This window comes from Vipera berus (genome assembly GCF_964194415.1).
Source record: "Vipera berus genome assembly, chromosome: 3".
Taxonomy (NCBI): domain Eukaryota; kingdom Metazoa; phylum Chordata; class Lepidosauria; order Squamata; family Viperidae; genus Vipera; species Vipera berus.
Genome location: NC_138204.1, coordinates 32,521,670 through 32,533,787, shown reverse-complemented (window position 1 = coordinate 32,533,787; position 12,118 = coordinate 32,521,670). Strand labels below are relative to the sequence as shown.

General features: G+C 36.6%; 1 protein-coding gene across 1 annotated transcript in view; it reads left to right on the top strand.

The window, feature by feature from the left end:
* TOX2 (TOX high mobility group box family member 2) overlaps positions 1-11,873 on the top strand; it is a gene marked incomplete at its 5' end in the record, with an annotated part of 41,279 nt that extends 29,406 nt beyond the window's left edge. The window contains 3 exons of the mRNA XM_081322431.1: positions 2,372-2,779; positions 5,151-5,281; positions 10,654-11,873. Of these exons, the coding sequence (XP_081178557.1) occupies positions 2,372-2,779; positions 5,151-5,281; positions 10,654-10,690 (576 nt within the window). The 3' untranslated portion in view covers positions 10,691-11,873. The remainder of the gene's footprint in view (positions 1-2,371; positions 2,780-5,150; positions 5,282-10,653) is intronic.
* Between the last annotated feature and the right edge of the window lie 245 nt (positions 11,874-12,118).

Genomic DNA, 12,118 nt, shown 5'->3' with positions numbered 1-12,118 from the left:
TAAATCCACCATGCAGTGGCCAGGCAGAAATGCTTTTAATGTCAATATTATAAGAAAATAAATTTACTTTTTAAACCTCTACATCATTTTAATTTTACTATAATTAAAATCAAGTAATTATACACTTCATGCTGTGCAATGAGCACTAAGGAACTTTGCCTGGAGAGTTAACTGAGCCATGCTTGAAGGTTAAGCGCTGTGGCAAAAAGGTCAAAAAGGAAATAATCTTAGTCCCTTTCACTGGGTTAAGTGTTTCAAAAAATTCAAAACTGCACTGAATGAGTTTAAAGTTGAATATTCTGATATTGGTATTCCATTCATGCTGCATCTAATTCATTGGCACACTATCTTACGGCATTTAGCAAAGCAGTAATGATAACTGTTGTGGAATTATTTTTCAAAAAAAGACAGTTTTAAAATCTGACTTTCATATTTAAATATAGCTGGGATGAAAGATTTTGGAGAGAAAAACCCATTTATCTTTGCAAGCAAATACTTTAAAATATGTCTATTGCCTTAGAGAGGTAAATAAATAAAATTCTGTTAGAAATTGTCTGCATTTGAAGCAAACCACAAAATGGAAGCAGGTGGCATAGCAGATAACATATGCAATTGTCAAAACTATGAGAATAAAGAAGGATCCTAATGGATAAGAACAGAGATTAGCAACATGGTGCTTATGGGCACCTGCAAGTCTCATCTTACTTAACTTTTAAAAATGTATTTTAAAATAAATAAATGGAAAGCTGATTGTAAATCAAAGTGTTAGCTTCAAGATCAATTTATTTCCAATAATGTCTGAGATTGTCATATAGGCTACATAGGGATTCTTGGAAAATTTAAGTGATTAGAGCTGTAGCCCAGTTGTTTTCCCTGGGAATTGCCTGTTAGACAGAAAAATAATCAAGAATATTGGCAAAAACCATAACTGTAGAGACAGTGGGATAAAATCACCATGTTGCCTTCTGGTTAATCCTTAGTTGGGAAATTACCAAAAAATCCCCAAAGTTATAAATTAGATTGCAAGGTGGACTGCCCAAAGAACAAAATAGATTATTTCCTTATTATTGTAAAAAAAAATCCCTGCACGATTGTGTCCCACTATGGTAAGCATTTTATGAAAGCACTTTCAGCATGCTTTCAAAATTTCAATTTGGTTCAGGGGCCCAAAAGTCTGTCTTCCTCTGGTTTAAGCATTGAATAAGTAAAACATGCAGCTAAATGAAATAATGATATAATAAAATGCCTTTTATTTGGTCCAAAATTGGCTACTTTGATTAGCAGTGGCTCTTCATGTATTGGAAAAAAAGTAATCTGTTATTTGATCCTTTAACTAGTTCTGGGTACAAAGCTTTTTATATGTTTATGCTGTAGACCCTGAAGAATTTTATGTTAATTAAGCTTGACTCCAATTGTGCTGCTGGTACTACTTACAGTATTAATGAGCAAAATGTTTTCTAGAGTTGATTTAACATAGTGCTGGGAAATGCAGTAAGTTTGTTGCACATTTTTCTGCCACTTATTCTTCATCTAATATAACCATCGAAAACTGTAGACTTTTACCTAATTGTACACCATTTATACTGTGAGAAATAATGTGAAGTCTCAAATCAAGACCACTGTGATTCAGTTGCACCATTAAAGCAGAAGATTTAGTGGCCTTCAGGGGACTAAGGCCCTTACAATGTATGCATGTATTAGATTTTTACACCTAGGGATAGTGAGGGAACACCAAGACTAGATTCCTAAAAAGATTTTGGAATTGACCTCTGTTAGCTGGATCTTATGAACAAGGCTCTTCATTCAATACATATGTTACCAAGCACGATTTTGTAACTGAGAAAACAAATGGCACAGCCCTAAATGTCCAGAGATTATGATTACTGTATAGGTCTTATTTAAGAAATCCAGTATTTTATTAGCTGTTATTTTTTCTAAAATAGTTATTCCACACTACTCAAGCAATTGTGAAATCTCTAACAGAGTTTATACAGGTTAGAGAGAAAAGAAAATGGCATTAGCCATAGATGTTACAGAACTATATAGAAGATGAGCCATTAACACAAATTTAGTTGTCTGCTTGCTTCAGTGATCTTAAGTTACAGGAAGTGAAGAAAAGCTAGCATGAACACATCTCCATGTCCATTTGATTTAAAAAAAATCTGTATGAGATTCATATGTTGGAAAGGGATGTTCAGTCATGTATTTTAAACTTAAATATCTTCTTATCATGAGTGGAAGCAAAGATAAAGATTTTGTAGAGAGGCAAATGATGTTGCTCATTAATTAATCCAGAGGTCCAAGTTTCACTTAACGCATTTTCATTGCAATTTGTTCTCTTCATGTGTTCGTCTGTGTGTTTCTCTCATAGAGTTCAGCTGACCAAGGCGAGACAAAAAATGTTCAAAGCAGCCAACCTTCAAAAATGATCCCACCCAAACAGCCCTTGTATACAATGCCACCGCAAGCCTCATCACCTTATCCTGGCTTGGGCTCCTTCTTGTCTCCATCGGATCTGCAGAGTTACCGTGGTCACCCTCACCCCAGCCTCTCCAGGACCCTCAGTTCCAAACCCATGTTGCCCAGTATCAGTGCCTCGCCACCTCCTTCTTTCCAAATTAGCCCCCCTCTCCATCAGCAACTCTCTTTGCATCACCCGCAGAGCTCCATCCTCAACCAGCCCCTCAGCATGCAGCAGGTCCCCCAGCAACCTATTTTGTCTCCTTCTATGGCACTACAGGTACAGCCCCCACTGAATTCTTCACCACCAGGCCAGCAGGTGAGTGGCTGAGTTCTGAAGCAACCATTCTTAAATAGGTTGTGCATGTTTATAGTTTGCTTAAATGTATAAAGGTAAAGGTTCCCCCGCACATGCGTGCTAGTTTACTAATTTTAGCAATCCTGCTACTCTGCATTGAAAGTTGTACGAAAAGGGATTCTGGAAGAGACTGACTGAGTCCACATTGTGTGCCAGCCATACAGAAGCCTGTTTGACTTAGTGCATTATGTGAATCCAGCCAGTTATGGTATAATTAATAAATCATGGTTAACCAGCTCTTAATATAAGGAGTTGCTTTCAGGCATTTGTTTATTTGTTTAACTAACTAACTAACTAACTAGCTAACTAACTTATTTGCTGCCCATCTCATGGTTTGAGGTGCCTCTCAGGGGAATCCATGGAATTTTACAAGCACTCCAAGCAGTGCCATTTCCCATGTGTAGTCCTCATCTTATGACCATTCATTTAGCAACCATTCAAAATTGTAACATGCTCAAAAAGTGACATCCAATCAGTCTTCAGACTTTAAAACTATTTGTAACATTTTATTAGATTATAGAATAAAATACAAAAATACGAAAGCAAATAGGACACAGTGGGGAGGGAAAACTGTTAAAACTGTTGCAGGATCACCACAGTCATGTGATTGAGATTCAGGCCCTTGGCAACTGGCATGTATTTATGATGGTTGAAACATTCTGGGGTCATGTGGTTGCCATTTACAACCTTCCCAGCTGGTTTCTGGCAAACAAAACCAGTGGGGAAAGGCAGATTTACTTAAGAGTGTGATTACTTAACAGCCAAGTGATTTATTTAACTGTTTTGGCAAAAAAAATCACACCCTCTCAAAATCTGGCACATTCACGTGATACTCACTTAATGACCATATCAGTTAGTGATGGAAATTCCAGTTCCAACTATAGTTGTAAGTCAAGGACTATCTGTGATGCCTTCACAGAATTCCCTGTGCTACTTTTATAGTTTCCAAAGTATCTTCATGTTACATTCCTAATATTTGGTAACAATTATTTGGCAATGTAATTTTCTCCTACTTAGTTTTATTTTTTTGCTAAAATAAGAAATATAGTGGCTGAAGCAAGTTCCTTTTAAAACTCCTTTGCCTTTGTCCAAACATTTGAAAAATGTGACCTTACTAGCTTTTACAGTCGTGTTCCTATGTTTGTTTCCAGTTGCCTTTTGGAAAGCACTTTTGGGACAACCATGACCTGGAAGACTGAGAATCTCCCTAGAAATATTTTTAAATAGGGTTATTGTTCCCCCTTCAAGCCAAATAAAAACTTCCTGTTCCTCTACTATAGCAATCTCCAACAAAAAAATATGAATTTCTTATTAGTGGTTAGTGGTAGGAGAATGAATGCTATAGACAATCATTTATAATTATTGTTGCCTGCAAACATGAACCATGATTTTGATAGCCCTTAAGTTGCCTTTTATAACTGGATGGGATTTTTATTTATTTATTTAATTTGTATACCTATTTCTACTATTTATTTATTTATTATTGTGGCAAATTAGTGTAGTGATTTAAATCAAAATGAGCTATGGATTATTCATTGGGAAGTTGAAGTAGCAATAAGTCAAATCCCAATTCTGTAGAGTAAGTGAACTTCAACCTGGAGGTTTGACAATGGTTGTTTTCCATCATTGTTTCTGTCAAGCTAAATTTGTGTAGAACATCTTTTTTAAATTTTATGATTGCCCTGTTTTGAGGCTACCCTGATTGTTGTAAATAAATAAAATAATGGTTTGTTTATTTCCTTCAGGAGCTTCACTGGGATTTAAATTTAGTTGTTATTATGATTTCAGCTTTCCCCAGCTGTATGCCTCCAGGTATACGGAGACCATGGTTTTGAGAGTGCCAAGTTACCAACATTCATAGCACATCTGGAGGGTGCAGATTTCAGAAAACTTGATTAGGGCAATATCTAAAACAATATTTCACATGGAGTCTCTCTCAGGTTTTTTTGGAACTACCAGAACATGGCTTCTGTTAAAACTGCAGTGAGAGATGCAGTTCATGTGGGGGGAAAGGCTACAATTGCAAAGAAAAAAATGATAAAGGGAAAAGTATTTATTCTTATGCATAGTAAGACAGTAAATGTGAGATAATTTTTTTCAGAACAATAGTTTGTAAAGCTAGAATGAGTGAGAAAACAGCAAATTGTTTTACAGAATAAATAATCTGAAATAATCTTCAGCATGTTCACAGCTGTTCATATCTCAGCATAATTGGTTCATCTGGGATTTCCCCCTTCTTAAATGTTTTCATGAAATGGTTATATATATAAAACCAAATTGTTCTGCCAGGGTTCTAACTTTCCTGTCTTCTGTCCTTGTCTTCTGTTCTTAGGATTTTTCACATATTTCATCCGAGTTTCAGAACAGTGTTGGACCCCGATCACCTGGTGCATCAAACGCTCCAGGAAATACTGACTGGGACAACGATTACTCCAGCAGAGAGTGTGGGATTAACCACTGCAGGCCAGTAAACAAAATAAAAAACTCCCAACTTATTTAGAAGGATTCTAAACTGCATTTATTTACACAATTGGAAATTTATCATTTAAGGTCACAAAGAGAGAATAATGAAGTAAACAAAACACCATGTTCCAAAACATACATGTTTCCTTTGAACATGAGTGCTTTTATTTAGATTTTGCATTTCTAAGAAAAAAATCTATTTTGTTCCCAAAACAATTGCATGGATTATCAGAGGAAAACTAACTGCATTTAATCTAACAGAAACAGAAACTTTAACTTTCTGTTTTTTCAATTTTTATTTTTATTCAAAAGATTAATTTTCTTTCTTTTGATTAAGAATTGGTCTGTTATATTTAGTAATATGGGCCTCGGTACCTCAGCAGTTAAAGATGCTGAGCTTGTCAGCTGACATCCCAGGTTTGAGACCTGAACAGCACATGACAGAGTGAGCTCCCTTTACTTGCCCCAACTCCTGCTCACCTAGCAGTTCGAAAGCATGCAAATGAGAGTAGATAAATAGGTACCATTTTGGTGGGAAGGTAACAGCGTTCCATGTGCCTTGGTATATGGGCCACATAACCACGGAAATATCTTCAGACAATGCTGACTCCCTTGGCAGAGAAAAAATGGAGATGAGCATCGCCCCCTAGAGTCAGATACAACTGGACATGAGAAACCTTTACCTTTACCTAGTAATATATCTAAGACAGGAAGATTTCTATGATGAAGACTATCTAAGACAGGAAGATTTCTATGATGAAGACTGAGTGATGGAGCTGATTAATAAGAGAGAACAAATAGAAAGATGGGTTAATTTACAAAAAACCCTCTACTCCTTCTTTACTATGAACTGGTTCCAGCCTTCTCACTTGCTAACATAAGATTTCTGCATATGTACGGTTGTATAAGCAATCCAAAGTATTGACGTACCTCCATTTATTATACCATGACAATAGTTCTTTACAATATATGCTTTAAATCATTTATGTTATTCCACTATAGCCATTATAATTTTCAGTGCCATCATAATTTTCACTGTTCTTTTTATTTACCATAGAATTTTTTTTGGGGGGGATGGATTTTCTAAAATCAGAAAAATGGAATACAGTACTTAATGCAATAGTAGGCTATCTAGACCACTGGTCAAAGGCTTCAGCATAAGGAGGACAAAAACTAAAGATGGTGACAGAAATTATGCTGTTAAAGCCTTGCCCCATTTAATGTGTGCTGCCCCACAAACCGCAAATCTGTGTCTTTTGGAAACTGAAGCAGCCAAGACATGAAACTGTCTGGATTTTGCTGGCCTAGCAAGGAGCATTTTAGCCCTGAAAGATGGGGCTACTTTTTTTTTTGCACAATCTTCTGAATGTGTGTGCTTAACATCATTCTTTACAACATGACATGGCTTCCATTTGCTGTCTTGTTTTTCACCAGAATTCCAGCAGCCTAAGGCCCTTGGAGAAATCTGAATTGGGATATACCATGAATTGTTTTGCTAAGATAGTTGTTTACTGGAATAATTGTGACTACACTAGTTAAAGCTATTGCTGTGTTTTCATTGTTCTTCACCTTGGTTTAAATATATTAGGCTTCTTGCCAATATTCAAGCTTCACTGTCTGGATATCTTAATATAATTTTACAACTTAGGCTGTATTTCTTAAACTCTTTATGTAAAGAATAATAAACCTGGCCTTGGGAATGGAGAAGAAATGAGTGAACCATTAAAAAGGGAATTTGAAAAAAGTCCTGACAAAGAGGAGGAATGTCTGAGATAGAAACTCAAATTAATCCCATCTTGATTATCTTTGATATACTATGGGGTAGGAAAAAAACTCGTTAACAGGTTTTCAAGATTTTATTTTTCTACCCTTCAACAGTAAAAGGTGTTCCTGGAATCTCTGCTATATCTGTTTCTTGATCTAGCCTACCTTGAAGGGCTGACATGGATAGAGAGAATGCATGTGAGCACTCTGGAATAAATAGTCTGAATTGTGTGTTAAGGCTGTGAAGCAAACCACACATATTGCTGATTTGCATACAGTCAGTTTGTCCAAACAAAAACAGACCACACTAATTCATGTTGGAAACTGGAAGATGTAGACAAAATGATATAATCTTCCAAATCACTTGAGTAAGTGAAGAAATATCTTTAGAGGGGAAAAAGGAGCAAATATAAACATGGGAAAGGCACTTAGTTGAAATTCAATTATTTATAACAATATCCATAATGTGTTTGGGAGAGCAGTTTGTAAAATTAATGAAGCTCTAATACTAGAGGACCATGCTATTCATGTTCATATTAATTCTGTGCTAAGGGTAGAAAGATAGAACATGCTAAGTGCAGACTGTAAAAAGGACAGATAAATGAATTATGAGAGAGTGGATACCATAGATACCTTTGACAAACAAGTGCTGTAGTATATTTTCATTCCATAACAGAGGGCTGAAATTCATTTTGAACTTAGATGTATTCACTTAAGTATGAACCTACTACAGGCACATAAAAAAGAGTAGAGCCATCCAGTTTTTAATAGAGGAAGGATATACAATTGATGCAACCTCTTTTATCTCTTAATTTTTTCTCCATAGTCTACTTCCAGCAGAAAAAAATAGTTCTGGAGAAAATTCTTGAATCCAACAAGATACATTGGTGGTGAAATGTTTAGTATCACCACATATACAATACTGTATGTGCTTTATTCCATCTAAAATGCAAGTTTACAGCCTGCTTTGTATTGATTAAGGGATACCTGTCATTAAACTGTACAGTAGTTAGGTTCAACACTGATTCTCACTCTGATAGTTCTTTTGTTCTTAGTTTCCAATAAGGCAAAATTATTCACTCATTATGAAATGCAATGAAAGGCATTATAGTTTTATCTGGAAAATTGTGAATGGGTTGAGGGGATGGGGTTAGACAACTTGGAAGTTGCACAATTTAATTAGCTGAAATTCTTCCGTGAAGCTCTTAAATGGGGAAACCAGTTATGGGTTTTAATTTGATAAGGCTTTCAGAATTTAGCTGATTTTGCAGAAATCTTCAGTAACATTTAGTATCAGATTAGCATTTCCATCTTTTTGTGTGTGAGAGTGAAAACATACTTTAGAAGTCTATTTGCAGCAGCGTATTTCTATGAGCCTGTGTTACAAAGCAAATCCATATCTATTAGCATTCAGCAAGTATAAAATATATTCAGGTCAGAATGGTGGAGCCATTCATTGCCTTTTTTATTAAAAGAATAATCAGAATTGATCTTTGCCCTAGTCAACTTTTCTAAGAAGGCAAAACACACTTTTTTGTTGCTACAACCTGTGGAAGTTGACAAAAAAGAAAATAAATGGTTCCTGTTAGGAAAAACATGCAAACTCAGATAACACTACTAAGTGTAACTAGCAGGAAAATGGGTGAAGAGGGGCAGAGATTAATGGATTCTTCATTGTAACTTTTCATAATTGTCACTAAGAGAAACAGCACAATGGCTGCAAATAAGGAAGCCAATTTTGGTCTTATCTAATACAATTATTCTCAAATCATTCTGTTCCATATTGGTCAGATTCTACCTTGAGACTGCCATTGCTTTTTTTGTAAAAAAAAAAAAAAAAAAAAAGTGCCGGAACTCACACACGTCATACCACCCGCCTTGCCTACCCTACAAGGTTCCATCCAAAAAAGGTGCCGGAACTCCGTTCTGGGCATTCTATGACAAAAAAAGCCCTGAGTATTGCAATCCAGGGCTGAGCACCATGCTTTAAAAAGGATTTGAGCTGAATAGGATTTGAGCAAAGAAGAAGGAGGAGAATCTAAGCAATATAGGAGCAACATGACTCCTACGAAAGTCGCAGAGGAAACTGCATAGGTAGCCTTGAAAAATAACAATACAATAATATGCGCTAGATGGAGTGGAGAGCAGAAGAACTTAAGATCTGTTCTTGATGTCCCAGGATGCAGAAAACAGAATAATGATTTCAAATTAAGGCAGCATCTGAGTATTAGGAATGGAAGAGCAATTCAAAAGTGGAGTACATTTCCAAGAGTGGTGATCCTCTTCATTGGATGTATTCAAGCAAACGTTGGATTGCTTTAACATGCATTTCCACACTAAGCAGGGAGCTAAATGCTGTGGCCTACATGGCCCTTTACAACTTTGATACTAAGCTGTATCATTTCACCACATGGGTAGGAGGTCCCAGGAGGTCCCAGGATTAGAATGGATTTAGAAGTATAATCACCACATTTAATTTTTTACCTAAAGTTGTAGCTCAATGCCAGTCTCAGTTAAGTATAACAACAGTGAATTATTTAAGTAGATTATAAAACAAATGCAATATAGTAGTATAAAAGTGCACATCCACAGTTTGCACCCACAATGATGTCAGCTGTAAGAATAGTGACTGGCAAACTGTAGAGAATGAAAACATTTTATCATGGATGGAATGTAAGACTTGCACATTCCATTTAGTTCTGTATTGACTATCCGATTGACAGCAGCTCTCCAAGTTTACAGATTCCCCCACCCCTCTCTGCAAACTCCAAGAATTCAGCCTGGAACCTTATGCATGTAAACTATGTATCCCAGCACTGATCTGGTATCTTTGGGCTGTCATTTTTGAGGATTACCACCCAAAGAATGATGCATCACCTAGAATTGTATTTCCAGTCAGTTGGTATGTAAAGGCCTGTTCTGAAACAAAAAATAACAAAGCCTGGTTAACCGTTTGAAAACGGATGGCAATACATCAGGCATGCTACTTGTGTGCTCTGGCTGGCCCAACAGCCTTCTAAAAGCAACAGCTGCAAATGCTTTGATATCTGGAGTGCCAGTTGGGCATTGGAACAGAAGCCATATCCTCCACTGTCCTGTGCTACTGCTCCAAATGTGAAGGCTGAGTGTTATTTGGTTGGCCAGTCATGCAGTTCATTCTCAGCCATAGCCCATGTCCAGCTGTGATTGACAATGGAACTATAATTGGTCTTATCTCTGTGGTAATGGGCAACATCAGTACTGTAATGTCTGAATGGCATGCAGGGCTTGGATGTTTTTTTTGTTTCGGTGCTCCCGAGTCAGTTGCTTCCAGATAGGCTAATGAGCTAGTCTTACCTGCAAGCAGTTATTGTGCTTGTTCCTTGAGACTGTCCTTATATATGGGTGAACTTGTTCCTTGAGACTGTCCCTTGCCATATATGGGTGAACGTCAAGCAGAAAAAGACAGATTGTTGATTTTTAATTTCCGAACTGTCTCTTACAATGTGGACCTCACAATGCACAGGTACAACACAGGGGTACCTGCTAGTCTCATGGTTGCTATGCTGGTTTTTTTTTTTTTTAGCAGCTTGTCACAATCTCACGTCCCCTCTTTTTTCTTCTTACAGCATGCTGCCAAGGGACAAGTCACTCTACCTCACTTAAGCCTTGACATCTCCATTCTGCAAAGGTGAAAAGGAAGGACACTTAAGTGAGTCTGTGACACAGGCTACCCAGGTGGGCATCAAGCAAGTCACATGGAAAAGAGAGCATGGCTTCATATCTTGATTCTGAGAGCAGCCTGTCCTTTGTCTTTTGTATCTTTTCTTCCTCCTCCCTTCCTTTCTCTTCTCAGAAGTCTACTGTATGTGGAAGCCAACCGTGCATAGATCATAAAAGAGCAAAATTGATAATGGTTCACCCCATCCCTCACACAACTTTCTTGCTTGCTACCAGCTTAGCTAAGGACCATTTTCCTAGCGAACTGCTTTTTAGATTCAGCACAGACTATGGCACAGCACTCAACGGCATTAGCTTGGCTCAGCAGGAGGAGATGCTCTTACGATGACTTGCTAAAAGGCACTAAACTCTGTGCAAGACAAATGTGAAGTCTGTGTGAATATTGTACATGCAAAAGGCCTTGAATGTCTGGCAAAGATTTAAATTCAAAATAAAAACAAAACTATTGTTTGGAGAATGGGTGGACATAGTAGCTGGGAAGCAAAAGTGCAAATATGAGAAGGAAACAATGTGAAAAAAGACCATGGAAAATATAATTTGTTGGATAGTTGTAAGTAGCTTACTTAAATGTTTTAGAAGTGTGCTAAAGACATCTTTAAAATTCTTTTGTGGAAGAAATAGTAGTTTACTTTATAGTAAAAGCATTTTATATTAATTGTAGCACATTTTTTAGTTATACATAGAATGGAGATGTGTATAAAAAAACAAATGAAAAAAAAACCCTGCCAAACCCGTTTCTATTATTTGTACAGCAAGAAATGGACAATTTATATCCATGTTATATGGCATTATTATATTTTTTCAGCCATATGTCCATCTATTTAAAATTGCTGACAAGGATTTTTGTCTATTTATGAAAAAAACAGAAAGCAGAATTACAGTTTATGAAAAGTGCGTTTTCCATGTTTTTTTTAATTATTTTTTATTTTCTTTGTGGTGCTGTTTATACAGTACTTGCACATTTTGACTCACAATGCTTATCTTACCTTTCTTTATAATAAAACAAAAAAAGTAGAATCCAAGGTGTCACATTCTTTTGTGGGGCATTCAAAGGTGTATAACTCTGAGTTGCCATTTCTCACTAGTGAAAGTACTGTGACATATGCTTCCAGCAGATGTATTTGCATCACTTCTATTGTTATGGGAGTATCTGGGCACACATGAAATTCCTTTGCTCATAAAGCATACTTTCTTCACTTTAATGGAGGATTGAGAACACACAAAGTGAATGCATTTGCAGAATTGCTTTTTGTTTCAAAATACACAGGAGAACCTCCATCATCACACAACATAGAAGAGCCCAGAGTCTCTTAAATGCTAATACATTAACTCTAGCCTTAGTTTTAATGGACT